The following is a 24,911-nucleotide window of genomic DNA, read 5'->3' on the forward strand; positions in this document are numbered from 1 at the left end:
TAAACTTTTTTTTTTTTTTTTTTTTCCCGAGAGAGAGCATATGCACAAGTGGTGGGGTGGGGAGGAGCAGAGGGAGAGAAGAGAGAGAATCTTAAACAGGCTCCATGGCCAGTGGCAGAGCCTGATGAGAGGCTCAGTCTCACACCCTGAGATCATGACCGGAGCCGAAATCAAGAGTCAGACACTTAACTGACTGAGCCACCCAGGCGCCCCTGTTATATTAAACTTTTTAGCATTCACGGTATTCAAACTTATTTATCTTTCCCTGGGTCCTTGGAAATCATTTGGTTGAAATTTTTGAAGCCAAAACTTACTGCATAAACTATGGCATATGTCTACAATGGAATACAATTCAGCAATGAAAAAGGTTTGAACAATTTATACAGAGGACCACTTGGATGGGTTTCAAAGGCATTGTGCTGAGTGAAAGATGTCAGATGTCAGGTTTGCATACAGAATGAGTCCATGTGTAGGATATTCTGGAAAAGGTCAAAATACATGAGGAAGACAGGTAACTGGTTGCTGTGGGCTGGGGATGGTTTAACCCTAGTGGGATAGCATGAACGAGTGTTATCGGGGGACAGAACTGTTCTTTCTTGATTGTTGTGGTGGTCCCACAAATCTATACATGTGTTAAAAATTGTAGTTCTGTACACATATGCCAAAAGTCAACTTTTTGTACGCTAACTTTTCAAAAGTAAAATAAAAAACAAGAGTGCTTGATTATGCTTGTTGAGAACATCAAAAATATATTCTAGGGATTGTGGGATACCAGGGATTCCTATGAGGAAAATCATAATTGTGCTCTTTTCAAAGAGAAACTCATTGATGTGGTTACTATGTTTACAAAGAAGTGAAATCATGTAACTTCTACTCAGTGGATAGATAATACCTTAGGCTATATGCAGAATGGAAGGGAATATTCAAGGTTATGTGTCCCCCAGCAGCCGTAACGTGGTCCTTGGTGCCTACGTAGCATTTCTGCTCTTCTTTACGGTGATCGCTTTCCTTCGTTGGTGTGTATATATGTCATGTGACAGTTACGGTGGCTGTGGGAACCGTAACTTTAAGTTCTGTGACTTTTCTGTGAGTAAAACCAGCCATAATATTGAATTAATGTCATTCTTCACATTTAATTTCCATGTTGTTGTAAGTGGAAGACTTATCGTATATTTGAATAAAAGCTCTATGTTCATTTTTGATAGCGTGTAAGTGACAGTGGTTATGTGGACTCATTTTGTCCCTTAATTAATGTTATCATTAAGTACAGCGAGGCCAGTCTGGGGGAGAGCGTCTGAGGGGTGATGCTTTAAAGCCTCTATCCATCCACTGTTCTCCTTGGCAATAGAAGATTCTGGACCACCACAATCTTTGGATCTTTGGCTAATAACTGTGCGCTCTGAATGGAAATTTTAAGCCCAGCACTGGTAGCTTTGTGGAACTGCCTTCAAACAGAATTGCTTAAGTGGAGCATTGATGTATTTCTAAAATGGGAGACATTACTGATGGGTCTTCACACTACAGAGGATCAGACAGTAGATGGTACTTTGTTGGCTCTGCCCATGAAGATGTGGCCGGTCTCTCTTGGTTTTGTAAATCAGGCAGAAGAGTTGCTAAGCTTCCAGGAAATAATAGTGTGCAGTGTAAAAGGCATGAGGGCAAATCTTTAGAAATTAGGGGAGTTGAGTAAGGTTGACTGTCCTCCTAAAACAGTCTTCAGATAATCCTGTCCAACCTCCCTGGATGTGTTTTTACATAGAACATAGGAGGTATGAAGAGCCAGAGGGGAGGGTGACAAGTGAAGGCCCTGCTGGTACCTCTTTTCTGATCTGCTAACAGGTCTCCCACACTGAGGGTCGGGGCTTCTTTCCTGGCTGGGCAGTGGTGGTCCTTCCAGAGCTGGGGGACTCTAGTGACCGCAGTGCTGGGAACCTTAGGGAAAGGTCGAAGTGTCCGAAATCACCCTTGATCCTGGTGAATGAGTATGAAGTAAATGAATTATATTCACAGTCAAGGGACATTAGGGCTGGAATGGGTGGAGAGAGAGGCTTGTGTGAGAACCACAGATGCAGGCGCTGTGGGGCCTCTGTTCTTCCTGGGGAGGCCACATGAGGCTTCAGGCCATCCTGTGAGCAGGGCCCATTGCTGCCTGGTCGTAGCATTTTGTGATGTCACTGCATGCAGAGGGTGTGGACCAGAGGACCCCAGCTTATCTGCAGCCCCTCACCATCCTGCCATCCCTCCTGGGGGCTGAAAAACTGCCCTCCTGCTTGGGAACCCAGATTCTCTTGCTGCCTGAAGCTCTACTTGAGAGGGAGAGAGAGAGACACACACACAGACTGTGTGTGTGTGTGTTTGTGTGTGTTTGTGTGTGTTCATCATGTCTCGGAAGGCAGCCTGCCATCCGAGCAGGATCTCTGACTTGTGTCAGGACCTCCCTGATGGACACTGTGAATGGGAAAGACCAGTGACCACAGTGCTCCTGGTCCCCATGTCTACCCTTAGAGGTTCATGGTCATGCTAGCAGTCTCTGCAGGTTTGCTGCCTGCCTCAGTTTGCCCAAAACTTTGGAGTTACCTAGCCTTGTTTGGAGGGAGAAATCCCATGTTTCTCACACAAGAAATCAGCCCTGGCTAATGCACCAGCCAGACAGGAGCATATCCAAAATGCTGGAAGACCATTAACTCACTTCCCTTCCACTCTGCCTTTCTGTGCAGACAGCCATCCTTATCTCCAGCCCAGAAAACCTCAAGGAGTCCGAGAGCACCTCTGGACCCTGCATTTGTGCATATAAAACCTGCACAGTGAACATGTCTGCTGTATCTACACACTAACTACTGACCGTTGCCCATTTCATTGCCCTGTGGGATCATTTCGTAGGTGTCTTAAATTAGGAAACCTAGACCCCTCCCATCCTGAGATCATTTGTTCAGAATTTGCATTTCTTACTTTTTGGTTGGTGATTGTACAGACTCATGAAGGCATGGTTGGAGGAAGGTCTTCCAAATCCCATTTTGAAATGTTTCCTCCTGAGCAACAAGCCCAGGCATGTGATCTGCCCACTTCTCTTTGGTGGCAGAGGACCAGGCAGGCCCACCCTGGGAGGGACCTAGTGGGATGGTTCATGCTGCTTGCACGCTAAAGCCTGGATGAACGAGGGATGACGGAGCAGTCCGGTGGTAGAGCAGAATCAGCCTTATCCACGCTCTGACCGATGACTAAGATTGCAGAGGCTGTAGCCCGAGGGACTCCACTGAATCAAACTTTTATTGCCAAGACCGGCCACGTGTGTGGGAAGGCAGCCTGCATACTTGAAACTGAGCATGCAGATGGCAGACTCAAAGGCAAAGACCTGATAAAGGGTATCTGTGTAGGTTGATACCATTTTGCTTTTTGAAAGCGGATTTTTTTTTTCTTTTTTACAGAAGCTATGCGGAAGTGGTGATCTGAATGCTTCTCTGACGTCCCAACAATTTGAAGAACAATCTGTGAGTGACATTCCTTGAAAACAAACACTAGAGTAAATATTATTTCTTAGCAAAGGTGTGGGTCTGTATTTCTTTGCTTGTTTTTAAAGCATGCTGAAACGAATCCACTTACAAAGACAGGCCTTGCACGTTATAGCTGGAAAAGATTAATTCAGGGTCTATCGATCTGTCAGACTGGGACTGATTTTTCTAAAAATACAGAGCAGCTATGCAGTTGAGTGGGACAGTAAAGGAGACAAAGCCATTCTGAAGTGCTTTGAAACCTGGATGGGGAAAACTTTCAAAAGAAGGCTGTCAGGGGGACTCCGCCACAAAATCGATTAATTGAATGTCCAATAAGTGAACAATAAATTACTTTATCTGTTCTTTCTCTTTGGAAAGACAAAAATTTGAACTAGTGCAAAACTCTAGTTCAATACTTTAATTGGATGCAATGAATAAATATTCAAAAATGGACTTGGAGTCGACCTTGTGGCCGGTGGGAGTTGATGCATGCCTGGACAGGGAAGTGAGCCGTATTGAGGGGAGGTAAGACTGGGGGTAAGTGGAGGTGATACCATGGTGGGGGCCAGGGAGTAGAGGAAAAATATGCAAAGGGGAGAGAGCTCAAAGTGTGTCACGTATGGACACAGGCGTGGCATGCGCCTGACGGACGTGTGGGCTCAGGAGGCTGACAGCAGAGTGGTCGTGAACAGAAGTGTTTTTATGACACGTGGAGGAGGTGTGCCAGAGTGGAAAGGCTTGGTGGGAAGGGGGAGAAAGTGAGGAAGCGACTTTGCATCTGAGTGTGGACACGTGTCTGTGGGACACATGTGGACACCACACACGCTACTTCCACTGGGCCCCACCATGAGTTCTAGAAGAAAGAATCCTGCAGGAAATCACTGAGCTTAAGGGTATTTCAGATACTGGCCTACCACTTGTGGGATTTTGGGGGGCAGAGTTAATACTGCAAAGACATTATCAGGAATTCTGATAAAAACCCCACTGGGGAGAAACATAAAGGATGCCTTAATAAATCACTGTAACCAAGTCATCCAGGTAGGGGATGGGAGATGAAGCTTGAAGATTTGTCTTTGTGGTGACTTTTGCGTTGGCTCTGAAATTCTCTTCCTCGGTCCCCAAACAGCAGACTTAACTTATTTCTTCATCTGTGTAGATGTTTGGGGAAGCCGGTGATGGCTTGAGTAACCTGCCCAGTCCTTTTGCCTACCTCCTCACCATCCACCTGAAGGAAGGCCGGAACCTGGTCATCCGAGACCGCTGTGGTGAGTCTGGCTCTGCTGTGCCATCTGTAGTCTGCATACCCATTTCTCTACTCTTGTCTCTACATGTTAGGCTGCCTTTCCCATCTCCTGCAACAGAGAGGAGCTCAAATCTACACCTCTTAGCTATCAATGCCTTTGCAGCAAAGTATTTAAATCCATTGAATCTTACTGTCCTTTACTGTTATTAAATTAATAACAATAATGATAATAGTAATAATCACATAAAGTTGTTTTAAATGAGATAAGGCCACTGTCATAGCTTTATGCCTGGCATAAAGCAACTGCTCAAGAAAATGTTCCCTTGATTCTACTTTAATTATACGTAAGAAAAGATGTGAATACATCCTTAGTGTGAAGCCATCAAACATACACTTGGATGGAAATACCCTTTGAACCCCATCCCCCTCCTGCCCTGAAATCCCACTGGGTTCCCCTCCCTCAGGATAACATCTATTATCTGCATATGATTTGATTCGTTCACTTTTTCCAACTCTTTCTATGCCTTTACACACACACATAAATACACGTGTGTATTTTTAATTAAAATACTATAATGTCCATATTCTGCAATAAGCTTTTTTGTGCTTCATTATGTATTCAAGATTGACCCATGTTTTTCCATGTAAATATATCTCCTTTCTTTTAAATACCACATAATATTCTATTGTATGATGTGTTATTCATCTGTTTCTCTACTGACAATTACTTTTTCCTACTTTTTAGGAATATAAATGATACTGTGATGAACACCCTGCATATGTTTTCATACACAGATGAGAATATATCTTACAAACAATAGCATATGTTTAAGAGCAGACAGTCTGGTTAGACTGCCTGGGCTCAAATCCTGCCCTTCTCTGTTTATTGTTGTTTAATGTTCTTTGGCCCCTCTGTGACTTAGTTTCCTCAGCTATAAAATGAGGATAGTAATATTAACCTTCATTATAGGCTATTAGGAGTATTGAAGGTAGTAACTTCTATAAAGTACTTAAAACTATGTCTGGCTTCTAGCACTTCAAGAAAGCTAACTGTTGTCAGCAACAGAATCTGGTGATGGAAGTCAGGATCCAGGGGATGCACGTTGTTCAATTTAAGAGATCCTGGCAAATTGCCTTCCAGGAGGTACAGAATATGGCCTCTCTTACAATATGTTTACAATTTCCCCACCTCCTCACTATCGAGTATCTACTTTTATCACTCTTAGTTTTTGGCAATCTCATAGGTTGGGTGTTGACTCTCCTTGTTTTAATTTGTACTTTGTGGAGTCTCATGATAACGAACGTGGTCATTCGTATTGCCTTTTTTGTGAGTTTCTCTCTGTATCATTTGTCCGGTTTTCAGATGGGCTTTTTCTTCGCTCTGTTTGTAATTCTTTATAACTTTCAACATTAACGGTTATTTATTACAGGTTACAAGTTTTTTTTTTCTCTCAGTCTGTTGCTTATCTTTTATTTTTATGTCCATTTTTGTCCTTCAGAGATTTTACATTTCCTTACAGGTAAATATATTTGAGTTTTCTTTATGGTATTTTTAAAAATTTATTTTGTTTAATAAGGAAGAAATTTTTATTCTAAGGAATTGAGTGTCTTCCCCTAGACTCTTCCATCTGTCCTCTATGTCTGCTAGCTTTTCTTTCTCATTCTTCCCATGACTTTTTCCTTTCAGGGAGAATTCCTCCATTTGGCCTTCTAGCTTTCTCATTTTCGTGTCCATTGTGACCACTGTGCTATTCCATTCATGTACTTAATTGCCATTTTTAAAATTTTTATATCAGCTTATGTTTCATAAATGAGATGATGCCATCTTGTTTTTGAGAGTATTAAGTATACATTTAAAATCTCCTGTTCGGTACTTTATCCCTTAGATATTCCGGTTTGACATGTTTGCTGCTCATCTTTCTGTGTGTCTCTGTGTCCCTGTCCTACCATCCGTGGATGCTATTTTTGCTTACTATGTCTTGTCTTCCCTGATAGCAAGGAGGACTGGGACATGCAGCTGGACAGGCTGAGCCAGTGGTTTAGTCTGGCTCCTTTCCATTCCTCCCAGTTATCACCAGTTCCTGGTTACCACCTATCAGTTAAAGCTTTTCTCTCTGGCTTACTGCCCATGCTCACTGTTCATGCTTGCATTCAAGGGCTCTTGCTAGTCATTGCTTGGCACCAAGAGGAGAGGATGGTGCTGGCTCACCCAGCTGCTGTACGTTTGCTGTGCCAACCGGTGACCCTGGTAGTTTCTCTGGCTATCTTCTGCTTCCCGTATCTGCTGCCTGCAAGCTCAGAGCATCCATGGTTTACCTGCCACACACCTCACACTCTCCCACCTGACCCTGCTTCTGAAAACGTTTTTACTATGATTTTCTTCTGCTCATGTTTTAGACTATGGATTCATCTATTGATCTGATCTCACCTGACTTCCATCTTTCAGGCTATATAAAATATTCCCACTTTTTAAGATTTATGTATTTATTTCTTTAGAGAGAGAGCACAAGTGGGAGGGGTAGAGGGAGATGGAGAGAGAGAATCTCAAGCAGACTCTGTGCACTGAGCACAGCGCCCTATGTGGGGCTTGATCTCATGACCCTGAGATCAGGGCCTGAGATCATGACCTGAGCTGAAATAAAAAATCAGTCACTTCACTGACTACCACCCAGGCGCCCCTCTACTTTTTTTCTTTTTAAACAAAATTTCTCTCTCTCTGTCTTTTTTAAATTTTCTCAGATACAGGATTCCAAAGTAGTAAAAAAAATATCTCATTTTTTACTTGTTGGTAAATTGTGTTTTCTATCAAAATCATAATTTCTTATCAATTGTGTGACTTCCAGTGTTTTACCACTTGTGTGCTATTGTTATAAACATATGCATTTTAATAAATACATCTCTTAGGTTATTTTTAATGATTTGGTCAGATAGTATTTCACACCTGAAATAACATCTAGGGAACAATTATGAACCAGTGTGAAGTTAACTCCCACAAAAATCCCGACTCTTGCTCTGAATTTGCACAGTGTCCCGTGGGTACTTCTGTCAAACTAAGATCATTATTGAGCTTGTACTGTGGAAAGCTTATCTGGAGTGGGGAGGTGTGTTCCATGGAGAGTGCATTTAACTTTACTAGTAAGAAGGTATTCTAAACCTTTAAAAAACATGTTTTAAATTTTTGGAAATCCTCTAATAGTTTGTAGCCTTGGGGGTGGGCGCAGGCCCTAGACTACTTCTACAAACCAGCTACCCTCTTTTTATCCGCCTTCTCTGGGTCTTTCTCCCAGAGTGAGTGAGCTCCACCACCCTTGACATATCATAATGATACACTTACAGCACATTCCTAATAGATGGTCAGTAAACTTAGTAGATGATGAAGATACTGCACACATCACAAAATGACCAGAAGAATGGGGCGTGTATGTTCTTGCTCCATACCTTGCCCTGTAGTCTGTGCTATCATCCCAGCCATTGTCATCTCTGAATAGTTTCATCAGAATTAAACATCATACGACTTTGACTTTATCTTGTGTAAACTTAATATGATCCAAATATAATACCTAGTAAGGCATCTAGATCATAAACTGTGTTGTTCCCAGCACCTGTGTCTTTTGTAACTAGTAGTGACTGTTCTTGTCTGTTTTATTTATTGGGAAAGTTAATCATTACTGAGAAAATAGTCCTCTCCCAGCCAATTCTTTTTCTGTACTTGGAGGTGCGGTGTGCCTTCCTGCACGGTGACTCTATTAATTTCTGCTTGATTTTCATAAACATTATGTTAGTGATCAGGGAAATGTTCCAGAGACCACTCAATGCAGGACAGCATTCACGTGAGCACTGTTGATTTAGGCAGGGATCGTAACTACTATCACGCATGCTCCCATTCCTGACTCCTTGCCTGGGACAGACATCCTTTATCAGTACAGTGATATTTTCTAGGTGACCCAACCAAGCATCAGAATTTTATCCAACAAGGTCCTTCGGACCAATAGTTTCTAAATTCGAGTGAACACTGGGGTAGCCTGGAGGGCTGATGAAAACCCACATTGCCCACCCCCAGAGTTTCTGATTCAGCAAGTCTGAGGGGGGCCCTGAGGATTTGCATTCCTAACGAGTTCCCAAGTGATCCTGACGCAGGTGGTCCAGAAGCACACTTGAGCACCACCGTTGTAGGCAGCCAAGGTCCACCAGTATGTTGGCACATGAGAAGAAACGTTGGCTTCTGCTGGTAGGTCGAGTTTCAATTCCCTATTAGGCACGACATCTTTTCCTGGGGCTTTACCTCGTTACGTATTTGCTCTCTAGCATTCTTCGTTTGTATTTTCTGAGCATAATTTAATTTGGTATTAGCCTAATTACTATAATTGTGTACAGAGAACTGTATGATATGCCAAAATGCTAAATACAAAAAGATTTTTGAATTACCCACAAATTTACAGTATTTATTCTATGAAACCTGTCTTCAGTTCTGTGGATGTAAGCTTGATAGCCGATTGATACAATACGAAATATCCTTCAAGATTCATTCAGATGCCACTTCTTTGTCATCTTTTATGTTTATCACAGACACAAATTCTCTCTCATCTCAAGCCTATAAAAATGTTCCCTCCATGAAACATACACTTTTACCCTTAACTAGATAAATGACCAAGTCGCCCTATTAAGATATGAGTGTTATATTAACTGGGTGGCTGTTTTATTCGTCTCTGTATATCTTACTATGCCATACTGATGGTTTACACATAGAATGCTTTTCATAAATTTTAGTGCTTTCTTAAGGAAATCCACCCGAAGCGCTGGACTTAAAGAAAAGGAACACTAAAGGCTGTGTAGTAAGAGAGAAAACATCTTCCCCAAAGGGAAGAGAATTCGGTCACTCACTCCTTTCCCCCTTCACTTAGCGCAGCAGTCCCTTCTGCGAGATGGGCACTGCACTGCTTCTCTCCTGGACCTGGTGGTGAAAGTCAGGGAAAAGGTTTACATGATTTTAGAAATTCAGGACCTCATACAGATCACCTGCTTCAATGGCCGATCCAACAGAAGCTTGAATTCTGGAGACTGAGGTCCAGAGACTAAACGACTTACTAAGGCCATGTAGGGAAGCAGCAGGTGAGGCAAGACTCAGAGCAGCCTGGGTGGCTCGGTGCAGCGAGGAGAGGATTGGACATTACAGCCTACTTCCCATCTTGGGACCTCCTACGGCAACTCCCTCAACCTCTCTGAAATTGAGTTTACCCATCAATAAAATGGGCATGATGTAATTTGTTTTATAACGGAGTCGTTAGAATTAACAAAAAGGAAGTAGCCTATATATAGAAAACAGTCAATAAAGGATAATGCATGTTATTATAGTTATTAATGAATAATAGTAATGAGAATAGCGTATATTCTTGACTCTTGAAGAGCTTGGTCCTCTGTTCCACATCAACATTCCCATCAGTGACTTTGGAACTTGGTCCTTAGCCTGTCTCAGTTTGTTGGCACCCCTGTGCACTCTCCTTATGCTCTGCTTACAACATCGGGGTTTGTTTATATTTTGCTTTCCTGACAGTGAATCATGTATTTAATGTTTAAGCCTAAAGTAGAATAGATCAAACTGACCAAATAGTGATTTTTCCATTATGATAGGTAGGCCTTTGGAGTATTCTTGAAATGTTTTGTGCCCTTGGCTCTCGAGAAACTGCTCTGGGATAGTTAAGTCAATTGCATAGTCTCATTTTTGAATATTTAGGGAGAAAAACCATTTCTGATGAATCATCCTCTCCAGAAAGAGTTTGGTGTTTTCTTTAGATTGTTACATAATCAGTACTGCTTATGTAACTTTCTGTCTAGGACATGGGTTGGCCACTTTTTCTGTATAGGGCCAGAAAGTAAATATTTTAGGATTTATGGGTCGTAAGGGCTCAGTGACAGCTACTTACCTCTGCCATTATCTTTAGGTCCATTTTAATGATTCATTTCCTTTTTGGTCATATAACTGCATAACTGAAGAGGAAAGAGAGAAATCATTGGAAATATGACTCTTAGGTGTCAATAATACATTGTACTAAATTGACAGAAGTTATCCAAGAGTACTGTATCACATCTTGTGTATTATTTAATGTTTTCTAAAGTGAAAAAATGTTAGTAGTTTTCCAAACAGCCAGATAGAAATAATTCTTGGTTAGGATTAGCATCTAAAGATAATATGCAAACTAATGGTCATGACTATGTTTTAATACAACTTTATTTACCGAAACAAACAGTGGGCTGGATTTTGACCCGTGGGCCAAAGTTTGCCAACCTCTGTCTTAGAATATTATGATCTGATTTTGGAGTTTGGCTCTCAGAAACTGTTTTTTAGTGTAGCAAAGTAAAAACTTGATTTAAAATAAAAGAGGTGTAATCTAAAGTTGGGGAGTGATCAAGTTTGGAAGCTCATGCTTTCAATTGAGGTAACTAGGAAACATTTCAGTAATATGACCTCAAATAATGGAAAAAAAAATATCTGGAGATTTAGGTGGTAAAAGGCCATTTTTTTTTTCCTATATTTTTATTGGGTAGTAAGTGGAAAGTCATGGTATCTCTCTTAGGAAAAGACATTTCTGACATCCCTGAAGAAACGGCCTTACAAGGAGCTTACAAGGTTTGTGACTGAGGATTGGAAACTTTCAGTCGCTTGACCCATCCGGAGACAAGTGGGGAGCAGCCTCTCAGACCCCAGAGCACCCCTCTCTGTTATGATGCCGTCCACCAGGCCTGGACAGTGCCCTTCCTTCGTGTAAAAAGAGTGCTGTGGACATTTTATCGAAATCTCTCATTTCTCTGGCTCAAATACACACTCGGTTGTTAAATAGACTATCAAGGTAGGATTTGAGATTTTCTGGTGTTTTTGGTGAAGTCTGTTAAACTATAAACTTGTGAATTGTTCGTTGGGCAGAATTAGCAGGGAGCTCTGGCTTCTGAACGATGGGCAGGTTTAGCAGTGGTGTCGAGAGCATGGTATTATGTAGTCACTGCCCAGGGCATCAGAGGGTCTTTCCTTGTCGACTGGTCTATCCCTTGTACAGAATACATAGGCGTGTTGTGTGTGTGTGGGTGTACATACGTGCACTGAAGAAACCCAGCAAGACTTACAGGTCATTCAAAAGGACTGAAGTCAGCGGGTGACTAGTAACTCACTGTGATTAACATGCCTCTGTGTCCATGCATCATCATGGATAGAAGAACAGCACCTGGGAGGCTGAAAGGTTTTAATTAGGTTATGCTAGAAGTGAGGCCACACTTAGAAGATTGCCCCTTACAGGTCATTTTCTAGTTCTTCAAGAATTTCCTTCGATTCCCTGGCATGTGGTGTATTAGCCTTGCCTTAACTCGGCCCAGTATTGGGGAGCTCGGTCCTTACTAAGCAGCCCCATTCTTTCTGCCAAACACATGGGGTGCTGTAATGGTCTTTCTAGGAATGAGCCTTACTTGGATGCTGTAAATGTCCAGGCATTGCCTTGAGCTCATCTTCTTGAGCAATCTGTAGGAGGAAAAGCACAGCATCCCCACCTCTCTGCTCTCTCTGTTACTGGCTGTGGCCTACGGGGTAGGTCTTTGTCGGAGCCCCACTCCTGCCTTGCATCTTCTTTTTCTTTTTTTTTTTTTTTGCTCTACTTCCCTTTTCCGCATCCTCACTTCTTCCTTTATACTCCCCATTTCCTTCTCATTTTTTTTTTTCCTCTCTGGGAGGTTCTACAGGCTGTAATGTTTTTCACCAAAGAAGACACACACCCATTTTGGGTTCTTGATCTAAAACCAGTAACTCTTGGGGGTCTTATCTTTCTAGATTGGTAAAGCACAAGGAATATGATATGACCAATTTTAAGTCCTTCTACTTCATAATTAGGCTGATGCATAGAATTTAACTTGGACTCAGTTTCCCTTGGAAGAAAATGTGGTCAAGAGGATATTTTGGGGTCTTAAAGCTGGCAGCACTCATGCCAACAACCCTGCTTTCTAGGCCTGGGGTGAGCACCGCTCTGTGACACGGGAAGGCCTCTTATCCTGGGAAGAATGCTCAGCTCAGATCCCATTAAAATCTAGAGCATTAATTCCCGGAAAACAAGAGCCCTTGCAATAGTTTTTCCTTGATTTGTGAAGGCCCTCGAAGAACACTGTGTTGCTCATGCCCTCTGGTGGCCACTTTGCAGTGTTGCAAAAGGGAAAGGAAAGTCCTTGGAAGGAGTTTCATTGTAACATCATCAGGGCCCCCCCAAAATCACTTTTGCTGGAGGGTTGAGGGTTGATGGTTCTTCTTTTTGATGTGAGTTTTAGGTGATGAAAATTCAGGACCCATTCATCTAGCAAACTGCTCGCTCTCTCCTTTACCAGCACAGGTAGATGGTCGACTGTTTTCTGTGTAGTAACAACTTTATTTGCACATTGCAGGAAGAATATGTTGGATAAGTCATTTTTCTCTTTGGAAAGAATGATTTAGACAAAAGATTTAAGAGGTCCCACTAGTGTGAAAAACCTGCCATGTGATAGGTGTTTAGTATGTTACTGATCTGCTTCCAAAATGTTCAAATGTCTGGTACCTTGGATTTCAGACCTCCTTTCCTTTTGCAATAACCTTGCATTAGAGCTAGAGAGAAACCCATTGTCTTCTTTGCAACTGTAATTGGGGACACATGGGGTGTTTCTAGTTGTGTACTGAGGAGCAGTCATAGAGCTTCCTGGCAGGTATGTTCTGAGTGGACAGCTTTATTGAGCCTGGGCTGGACCCTCAGCAGTCTCTTCCATGTATCCTGCTGTGTCCAACAAAACCTTTTTTTTTTTTTTGCTTTTGTGCCATAATGCAGAGTTTTGGTGAATGCGAGTCCTGGACCCTGGGTGCAGACCACCGGGGTTTGGGTGCTAACAGATGCCATCTAGTGACGGTTGTGAGGATTCACCTGGTGTGAATGCTTTCAGGGACACGGGGGATATGGGTGGGGTTGGAGGACACACAGCACACAGTAAAGAGGTATTATTATGACTGTATCTAGTTGTCTTTATTCTTGTTGGTGTTTTATTTTGCATTTTCCCTCTGGGAAGGGAAGGACTCCTGGCATTTCTGCCAGTCTTATAATGACCCTTCTTCCCAGTTTCTTTTACATATCTTTAGCTTTGTTTCTCTTTTGCAATAGATTGTTTCCTCCGCCTACCCCCCACCCCACCCCAGCTCCCCTGCCCCCAAGGTGGGGCAAAGGGTGGTGGTGGTGAAGGGTGTTTTCTGAGACCAATTCCTACTTTCTGTTTCTGCAACAGCAGAAATTAAGGAGAGGCTAGTTTTTAGTGATTGGAATGAGGACTCTATTATGAGTTGATGGTTTTTTTTTTTTTAAAGATTTTATTTTTATTTATTAGAGAGAGAGAATGAGAGACAGAGAGCATGAGAGGGAGGAGGGTCAGAGGGAGAAGCAGACTCCCTGCCGAGCAGGGAGCCTGATGCGGGACTCGATCCTGGGACTCCAGGATCATGATCTGAGCCAAAGGCAGTCGCTTAACCAACTGAGCCACCCAGGCGCCCCGAGTTGATGGTTTTATTTTCCCCATCTTAAATTTAATTCAGAAAATGCCCCTCAAATTTCATAGTGATCAACGTGGGCAGACATGGTATTGTGGACAGCATCCTCCTTGGTCACTCAGTGGATTTTTTTTTTTTTTTTTTTTTACTGAATGTACCATACTGAACTGGTATTTAAAGAATCAATTTTACTTTGAGCCAAGTAGGATCTGGCTTTAACCTGCTTGATCACTTGCTTTTTTTTTTTTTTTTTTTAAATCACACGTATTTTTTCCCATATGATAAAAATTCCATTTTGAGAAGAAATGAGAAGATGAATATAGTACATCACTCTTTGTTTAATCAATATTCCAGTTTCTTTCAACATGTTTATTATAAGTAAATAATGCAACATGCAAACATTCTTGTGCCTAAATCTTGGTGTACAACTTTCTTATTTTTTGCAAATGCGTTGTGTCCCATAATCTGAGCATTTCAAGATTCTCATTATAGAATTGCCAGCTCACTCTTGGGAAATATCTCCCTATATTGCTCATCCACCAATAACATATACGTGGTAGTCTACTTTCCATTTCTCACCTACACTGTGTATAGATTATCTTTGTTAATTTGATAGAGAAAAAGTATATTTGTTTCAATTTTTATTTAGTAATTTTGGTCCCTCAGATGCGTTTGGTTATGAACTATCTGCGTCTCTTTTGTGCAAAGCCTGTTCCAAAGCTGCTCATTCTTGTTCCCTAGATATGTTCACATATATTTTTCTAATTTGCCATTTGCCTTCTAAGTTGTTTATAAAGTTTTGTTGCAAAAATCTTTTCAAATCTTACAGTCCTAGAGAGTTTCTTCCTTTGTCTTTATACTAAGAAGGGCCTTTCTCTCTTGAAAGGGATACACGTCAACCTATATTTATTCTCTTTGCTGTTCTGTTTGATATTTGTCCTTTATCTCTTTGATCTGTCTCAAGTTTATTTTGCTTTCTGGCTCAGAGTAGGAACTTAGATTTACTTTTTGCCAAATGGCTATTTAATTAGCAAGGGCTAAATATTCCTTTACCTAATGATTTGATTGCCATTTTTAATTGTGTATTAAAATGCAATACATATTGGGGTTGCTTCTTGGATTTCTCTTTGAAGCCTATGGATGAGTTTTTTTTTTTTTTTAAAGATTTTATTTATTTATTTTGAGAGAGAGAGAATGAGAGAGAACACATGAGAGGGGATAGGGTCAGAGGGCAAAGCAGACTCCCTGCTGAGCAGGGAGCCCGATGCGGGACTCGATCCTGGGACTCCAGGATCATGACCTGAGCCGAAGGCAGTCGCTTAACCAACTGAGCCACCCAGGCGCCCTGGATGAGTTTTTTTGTTTGGATGCCAGCACCACACTGGTTTCACTATATCAAAAGATCACAATCACTGCTCTTTTCTTTTGCAAAAGTTGGGGTTTGCTTCACATTGGAGTACCTTCTCTGAACACCAGATGGCGGGAGATCACTGGCGTGCTGGGTGGGAGCAACAGAAACACAGCTGGTCTGTGTATGAGGATGCCGTTCAAGAGCGAACGTGAGACTTTCAGAGATGCAGACACCCGTCCTGGATCCCAGGTAGTGGTTGGCTTTTTGCCACTTGTTGGGTGTTGATAGCTTGCCATGCTCCCTTAGCGAGTAAGTGGAGTTGATTTTTTTTTTTTAAAGATTTATTTATTTATTTATTTATTTGAGAGAGAGAATGAGAGAGAGAGCAGGAGAGGGGGGAGGGTCAGAGGGAGAAGCAGACTCCCTGCCGAGCAGGGAGCCCGATGCGGGACTCGATCCCGGGACTCCAGGATCATGACCTGAGCCGATGGCAGACGCTTAACGACTGAGCCACCCAGGCGCCCTGGAGTTGATTTCTGAAACACGTTTCTGTTGATTCCTTTCCCACTTTGATACAGAGCGGATCCTTGGTCGGCGATGTTTGTCCGTTATAGTCTTTAATGTGTTCCCGCAATGGAGCCCTTTCCTCTGGAGATTTCTGTCGTATTTTGTTTTGGGATGCTGTGCTTCCTTACCAGCTTATTAGAAGGTCTTGCTACTTACTCTCCCATTTTATAGAGTCAGTTAAGCTATTCATTATTTCAGGGGGATCCCATCCCAATTCATATCAAGTGCCTTGGACCGAGACCAACATGTTTCTTGTATCTGCTGCATGTTAACAAATTGCCTTACACCCCACTGAAGATCCTTGACTTGAACTTAATGTAGCATGTCATCCATTTGGTTGAATGGGGCTTCTCTATAGTGAGTGGTTTTATCAGTTATTCATTTCTGTATCAGTATAACACGCGCCCTATTGCGTGCTGTGTTTTAAGTAGTTCTGTTTATTTTGTTTCGTTGTGAGGTTGATCTGGTGTGTTCTGCTGCAGGGTATGTGGGTGTTCTATACAGAGAATTAAATTCGGAGGGTGTATCAGTGTATTTCTCTACGTCCTGGGATTTACTTGTGATGGAATTGTGATCTTAGTCCTGTCATGTCATCACACCAACACTCACAACACGCTGAATTTGAGGCAGAGAGCACAGCATGCCGAGGTGAAGGGTGTTACTCCAGAGCCCATCCCCGTGTCAAGGTCACCACAAACCTTAGCAACCCCAAACCACCACGCGCTAGTGCATTCTGGGGATGCGAATTTCCACAAGGCACGCTGTGGCTGGCTTCTCTCTGCCACACGCCGTCAGCCGTCTCCGCTGGGAAGACCTGAAGGTTGAGAGTGACTCGCCTGTTGGGAGTGATCATCTGAGGGCTCGAAGGCCTGTTTACACCAATGTTGGGAACCTGGGATGGCCTGCTGGAGGACAAGGTCTGTTCCACACCATGAAGCACGGTGCCTCAGAGTTATCACGCTTCTTATATGGCAGCTGAGACTCCTGGGCACGAGGCAGGAGCCCAGCCTTGGAAGGAAGACTGTGTGACTTTCTCCATGCTGCATTGGCTGGAGCCGTCACCCAGATTCGGAGGGACGGGATAGGTGATGCTTTAAAACTGCTCTAGTTATGAAGACTTTACCCTGCCATGGATCTGTATCTGAGGCTTGGCTCTGGGAACTCAAGAACTTTCTTCATCTTCAGAACAACAATATAAATAGTGCTATCCCTTCCAGTTTTTGGAGGATTAAATGAGAGCACACCCGCTGTTAATGTTATTACAAAGCTCCAATCCTTTGTCTCTTCTCCATGGAGGCTGCCGTCTGTTTCATTAGATTTAAATTGATGCTCAAACAATAGCCTGGGCTGAGGACATTTTTAGGATTTGTATGAAGAGAAGGGAGAATGTTAGGGTATTAATAATTGTGTGTGCTTTGGCAGTGTGCATTTCTGAAGCACCCAGCACTGACCAACGTACAGATCTGGTAGGTTGTGTCCTTTGCAGGGACTCTGAGCAGTTACATTCATTGGTCATGTGGTTTACTCTTGTCTTCTTTTTTTCCCTGACCCACTTTATAGTCTCTTTACATGGCCGCATCCTGGTCACTGCCTCCCCTCTCCTTTTTTCTCTCTGTTTTTAGGCCTTTTTCTTTTTCTTTTCTTTTTTTTTTTTTGGAAGTGATGTCTTTTTTTTTTTTATTCTTATGTTAATCCCCATACATTACATCATTAGTTTTAGATGTAGTGTTCCATGATTCATTGTTTGTGCGTAACACCCTGTGCTCCATGCAGAACGTGCCCTCCTCAATACCCACCACCAGGCTAACCCATCCTTCCACCCCCCTCCCCTCTAGGACCCTCAGTTTGTTTTTTAGAGTCCATCGTCTCTCATGGTTCGTCTACCCCTCTGATTTCCCCCGCTTCATTCTTCCCCTCCCGCTACCTTCTTCTTCTTCTTCTTTTTTTTCTTAACATATATTGCATTATTTGTTTCAGAGGTACAGATCTGAGATTCAACAGTCTTGCACAATTCACAGCACTCACCATAGCATATACCCTCCCCAATGTCTATCATCCAGCCACCCCATCCCTCCCACCCCACCCCCCACTCCAGCAACCCTCAGTTTGTTTCCTGAGATTAAGAATTCCTCATATCAGTGAGGTCATATGATACATGTCTTTCTCTGTTTGACTTATTTTGCTCAGCATAATACCCTCCAGTTCCATCCACGTCGTTGTAAATGGCAAGATCTCATTCCTTTTGATGGCTGCATAATATTCCCTTGTATATATATAGTTAGGCCTTTTTCTAACTTTATCTGGGCCCTTCCTTGTTTGATGTTGCAGGGACAGTCATGCATGATGCATGAAGCAGAAGTGCACACCCCTGTGTGCTTTGGATCACCTGATCAGCAACACAGGTGCAAACATCTCTCGATGACCCTTTCACCAAAAGCCAATTTGTCCAATAATCTGTTCACCAAATGGCCCATTTACTGATTAACTGAATTCTTCAGTATATTGACAATGCTTTCCTTTAATCCGTATTTATAAACTGGTATGTATAAAGTTATCAGATGAGAACTTTTAAAAACAGCTGAAGGTCGTTGAATCATATTTGTTAATTGTTTTATGAAGACAGAATGAAAACAGAATTTTAAATATTTAATTTGTCCCAGGCCAAAAAAAAAAAAAAATGGGAGCGACTGGACATGCCATAGTCTAGGCTGCAGAGCCCAGAAAGGGGATGACTGAGGACAGAAAAGGAGAGGATATTAGGGGAAAGACAGATTGGGGGCAGGGGAAGCCTGGGTGTGGGGTAGGTGGAGCTGAAGGAATTTAGGGAGGCCATGGTGCAAGGGGGGAGTCTGAAGGTCCAAGAAGGACCTTACTTCCAACAGCTCTATTATGTCCCATTATTTACTCCATATGGACTTAAAAATAGTAAAAAATAAGTAAGTTTTGGTAAAACTGGTAACTTCCGATCATTGATCCCACTGTAAGTTAGTCACTGGAAATTGTTTCAGATACTACATTTTGGTAAATTACTTTACCATTACATTGCAGGGTCCATCCGTGGGCAGGTCTTGACCAAAGTGCTATTGGGGTATTATACATGGCAGGCACCCTTAGAGGAAAGGAGTCCATCATATTCAGGAGAAAACTTCAGGAATAGTTCACCTAAGATGTGCTAAGTGGCAGAACACATAGAGCAAAACACAAAATGGTTGGGTAGGAAACTGTTTTTTTGTGACTGGTAACAAGAGAACAGCTCCAGGGAGCATGCAGCTGCCATTTGCAGAATGATGGGTGAGGGTGATTCTGGGAATAAGCATGTTCCCTTCATTTAATTGTAGTGGATACAGTGGGGTTAGGAATTCGGCTAGATTTGAACATAACTGCTATCTTAGGTAATACAAAGTTTGCTCTGCAGAGGAAAAGCTTGTTTTTTCTTTCCCAGGTGGCTGAGGAAGAATGCCCTTTGAATTCCTATAAACGCCCATTATGGTTTCTGAAGGTCAGTCCAGAATGCAGCACTTGGACAGGACTTGATGTAGAATCTCAGCTTCACGGCTAGGGGGCAGCAGCAGCTGTGCAAAAATCATCACTAGCTGTTTTTCTGGAAATCATTCCTGGCTCTTATTTAGCCGGCCTCAAAGAAAGTCAGAACTTATGGGTCCCATATAAAAAATGGCTCAGGCGTGGTTGTTTTTCTGGCAAGGAGAAAAATTTCTAAATATGTGTAATATTGGGAAGATTCTAAGTGTATGCTTATACATAGTTTGATTAGTCACTTATTACTCTTAAGCCGGAGGATAAGAAAGACATCAAATTTATATTTTGCATGTTTCCAAATACTGTTTATACAGGATGAGTTCATCGATGTGTATCTCAGTTTCCCTAAAGACCTGGCAAATAATTATTGGCTTGGATCAACTCTTAAGATCTCCTAACAAAAGTTATCAGATGTTACAAAATGTGAACTTAATGTAAAAATATGGAGATAATTTCTTTTCATAAACAAACAACTACTCTGAGAAATGCATTTAATTAGGAAACTTTTCTAGCCTGACAACCCTTCTTTTGAAGAAACTATATGGCTGACATGTTTTTACTTGGCAAATGAGCTTTGCTGATAGCAAATAAGGAGGCTTTTGCCTACAAATATTACTTTTGCATCGATTTTTATTTTGAATTAGGAATGCTAGTTTTAAAAAACCGTATTTTATATATATGCACAGATATACACATAAATGACCTATGGGCACAAAGGGGACTGATATGTTGTTGACTGAAGAAAGTGGGTAAAAATATAATATGAACTGGTTCCTTTTTTAAGATTTTATTTATCAGAGAGAGAGTGTGTGAGCACTGCGGGGGGTGCAGAGGGAGAGAGAGAATCTCAAGCAGACTCCTTGCTGAGCGCAGAGCCCGATGCGGGGTTCTATCTTACCACCCCGAGATCACAACCTGAGCTGAAACCAAGAGTCAGAAGCTCAACTGACTGAGTCACCCAGGTGCCCTAAAGCTGGTTCCTTTTTGTGAAAAGTGTGTGAGTGTGTGTGTAAAGTCTAGGTACATATCACTGTATTACTAGATTGTAGTAATTTTCTTTCTTTTTAGTGCATCTTGAGTTTCTGCTGCTTTACCGTGGCCGTGAGTTATATTATAAAAAGCAAACAGAAGTTTATAATTAGGGCTTCATTACAGATTTATTTTATTTGCATATTAGATTGATTCTTGAGCCAGTCAGTGTGATATGGTCTGTTCTACTTATCACTTCTGTTGCTTCTGACCGTTTTTCCCCCGTAACTCTCTCAGTGCAGTAGTAGATAAATAAAATGCCGAGAGAACAAATATGGTTCTTGATGACCCTCTCCTTATGAGAGATTTGAGTTGTCCTGTGTCCTTCTCACTGAGCTGTCTGTGATTTTCATCAGATTATATTTGCAAAGTGATCTGAAATCCTCAATAAATAACATTAGGACGGTAGGTAGAGTGGTAGCTAGTACTCATGAATACTTAGTGCTATTCAGTTTTTAATACAATCCTTTCTTTCCAGGAAAGCTCAGATTGTTTCAGGGAAATGTTCCCAAACCACCTGGGATCTTGTAAGAAGTATGTAAGGAATTTTCTATTCAATTTCTGCAGAGAAAAGGTGATAGAAATTTCACAGCTTTAGAGACGGGAATAGAAGGAACATTACAGAGACAAATTGGTACATGTTATCTTGGATAGGTAAAATAAATGAATATTTGATTAATACTGGATATATTGTTCTGTACTCACCCCTTTTTAAATTAATTGAGTAGTAATACTAAAAATAATAGCAATTGCTGTGGGACTTTCTCAGTAAATGGCTGGAGTCTATTACTGAAGTATATTGGTTCATTCAGTTCTCGAGATAACCCTAAGAAGTTGTATTTTTTTTTAAATTTTATTTATTTATTTGAGAGAGAGAGAGAGAGCATGAGCAGAGGGGAGGGGAAGAGGCAGAAGCAGACCTCCCCTCTTAGCAGGGATCCCGATGTAGGGCTTGATCCCAGGACCCTGGGATCATGACCTGAGCCAACTTAGCTGACTGAGCCACCCACGCACCTGAGGTTGGTATATTTTTTATAAACAGGTGAAGATAGTAAGGCATAAGGAAGTGGGATTTTACTAAAGGGAAGTTATGAAAAGGAAACTATGGGATTTTCATCCCCATGCCATCTTATTTCAAATGTCATCCATTCATTGATCACGTATTTTTAATACCTATATCATGCACATTAGGCAAATTTTGGGCATACATCTTACTTTCTAGAGCTTTGATTTGGTGGAATCTAATATTATGTTCATAGATGCTCCTAGTAAAATGATTTTTATGTTGAAATAATTTTCTGAAATACAGGGTCGAAAAGTTTTGAGCTGTTGGTATTGTTGTTATCTGAACGTTGTTCTTAGCAGAGGTCAGTATTCTGCTCTACACCGAAATTCCAAAGAAGGAAGTAGTAAACAGCTTCTCCCAGTGGGTTTTGATGTACTAACCCTTTCAGTCCATGGAGCATCCCTCCAGGTGAGGTTCTATGGAGCATGGTTGGTGAAGCCCAGATTGCCTCCTCTTTGGTCTGGGTGCAGCTTCTTGCTTGGCCCCCAGCTCCCTAGGGTGGCCTTATCTCAACCACAAGCTTTTCTTGCTTTCGTCAGTTTCTTCTGCCTCCTACATTATAAGTGAATGCCAGATTTATATTTCTAAAACTAGGCTCTGATCATTTTCACTCTCCTGTTCATACCTAAACCTGACTTTGCTTCCCTCCTCACGCTGAAACAATTCCAGATGGACGAAGGACTTACATGTAATAAATGAAAAACTACAAGATCAGTGGAAGGAAACATAGCTGAGCCAATTTAAAATCCTATAGTAAGAAAATTTCTTCTGAGCAGAATGTCAAACTACAAAGCCATAAATAAAACTTTGGTAAATTTGACTAAATAAAAACAAAACAAAAAAAACTTATTGCAAGAAATAGCTTAAGCATAAACAAATTATGACAAGATTTATAGCCAATGGCTGATTCCATAATTAAAGACTCATTCAAATCCTGAAGCAAATAACCATGAGATCTTAGAAAAATGGGCAAATGATATGATGTGAATTTCCCTGACAAAGAAATACAAACGTAGGTCACTAAAATACGAAAGATCCTAAGCTTTACTCAAAATGTCAAAATTAGAGAAAAATAGAGATTCCATTTTTCCACCTGCTGTTCTTTTAGAGTAAAGGCATATAACATCCAATTTTGGGGAGCATGCAAAGAAACAAGAACAAAACATATACTCTTGGTGGGAATGTAAATTTGACAAACTTTGGAAGAACAATGTGCCAGTGTGTATCCAGACCAGAAAAGGTTTGGATATTCATGTGCCCAGCAGTTCTAAAGTTAAAAATTCCCTCTGAATATACTCATGCACTCCAAGAGAGTCATACAAGAAGACTTATTATAGTATTGTTTGCACTGGTAAAAAAAAAAAAAAATTGGAAGTGATGTAAATACCCATTATTTGGTGGCTGGTTACATAAGTAATGATAATTTATGCAGTGGATTATAAAAAACAAACAAACAAACAAAAAACCCTGGTGAACTGTATTGTTTTAATTGTGAAAGCATGAAGTCCAAGGCATGTAAGATGATTACATTTGAGTTAAAATCATTTCTTGTATTTTTTTTTCCTTTAATAAACCTATGAAACCAGCCCATTTGAAGAATGGGAATGAAGAAAGTCTGAGTGAGTTGAGACTGTCCTTGTCATTTCATACCTTCCCGAGACCAGTGCATATTTTATATGTGTGTTAAGAAATTTAAAAAGAAAACAGAAAACACAAAACTACCCTATATTTCTTACAGAACAAAATTAAACTCCTTATTTTGTTATTTTAAAGCTCTTTGGCCTCTGACTCATACCTGCCTTTTAAACTTTATTTCTCATTATATTTTTTCCACTTATTTTTCCAGATCGATTGAAATGCTTGCTTGGCACCACACAGATCTTGTCGTTTTGGTCTCCTCCCTGCTCCCCCAGCTTCAGTGCTAGTGGCCCCTGCTAAAGAGACCTCAGTCCTTCCCCGCGTGTTCGAGTCCACCCGTATCTCAACCAGGACCTCCTCTTTCAACCTCCACGGACACCCCAGCTGGAGCTAATCTTTCCCACCTGTGAGCTAGAATCACCCCCGAGTTCAGTTCTGTTTCGACACTCACCTCTTGGGCCTTACGTTGTATTTCTGGTATGTCTGCCACCCACCAGGTGCAGGAGACTGGACTGAAACAGGCTCTGGGACTGACTGACCTTGGTGACCACCCCCCATCGTGCCTAGCACCGAGCCGGGCTCTGAAGTCAGCCGTTAGTGTTTGTGGCATGTGAGCTGTGTCAGCAGGCCTGACAGACCACCGTGTCATTAAGCAAGAGCAGAAGTAAGGATGGCCACACATTGTGGTCACGAGTATGAATCGGTGTAGCATTTTTTGGAGGACCAGCGAACGGCTGTTAGTCTGTGTCGGCAAGCGTCGAACCCCTGTGTGTTTGGAGGGCAGCATGGAACTCAGGCCCTGGATGCTTAACACCTTGCTCTTGTGTGGGACCCCCATCGGGTCCACATGGCAGAACCGGGGGCCACGCCAGGACACGGGCGCCCGTCTGGCCTCGTAGCTTTTTCTTCTCCTCCCAGAGTGCCACGCTCCCTCTTTCTCCCAAAGAGCCTCATTGTTTGTGAAGCTCCCAGTGAAAAAGGTGAAAGTCCACCCATTCAGGTGTCATCTCATCATTTGTATAATCGGGGAGTTGCATTCCTGAGCCGCCGACCCCTTTTCAGAACCTGCCTAGTTGAGATGTCACTTCCCTGACAGTGAGGCACTTAGGCTCCTAGAGAAAAATCACAATGCGCTCCCCCCCCGCCCCCCCTGCTCAAATTTTCCCTAACAATTAACGCCACACTAACTTGATGCCCTCTTTCCTTGTTTGGCTTTGTAAACCCTGGTCCCCTTTTCTGTTAATTCCAGACATTAATATTTTCTTTCACGCAACTGACGCCATTCACCCGTGAAACCGTTTGAACATTATGTAGCTGTCAGGATGCCTGGGGATTACCCAGGGTGCTTTGCCTGTGAGAAAGTGACACTACGGAGGCCCGGTTTTGAGATGTTTATTTTGAGAGCATGCTGACAAGCATGAAGGCCCGATCCCAGAGTGGCAATTTCATTTAATTAA

At 41.9% G+C, this 24,911-nt stretch overlaps 1 protein-coding gene across 1 annotated transcript in view; it reads left to right on the top strand.

The window, feature by feature from the left end:
- Positions 1 to 24,911, top strand: part of MCTP2 (multiple C2 and transmembrane domain containing 2) — a 183,632-nt gene that overhangs the window by 8,328 nt on the left and 150,393 nt on the right. Inside the window, exons 2-3 of the mRNA XM_045899479.2 lie at positions 3,426 to 3,488; positions 4,648 to 4,756. Coding sequence (XP_045755435.1) covers positions 3,426 to 3,488; positions 4,648 to 4,756 — 172 coding nt within the window. The remainder of the gene's footprint in view (positions 1 to 3,425; positions 3,489 to 4,647; positions 4,757 to 24,911) is intronic.

Source organism: Mirounga angustirostris, unplaced genomic scaffold, assembly GCF_029215605.1.
Source record: "Mirounga angustirostris isolate CCGP_5_RB_7025 unplaced genomic scaffold, mMirAng1.0.hap1 SCAF_9, whole genome shotgun sequence".
NCBI lineage: Eukaryota > Metazoa > Chordata > Mammalia > Carnivora > Phocidae > Mirounga > Mirounga angustirostris.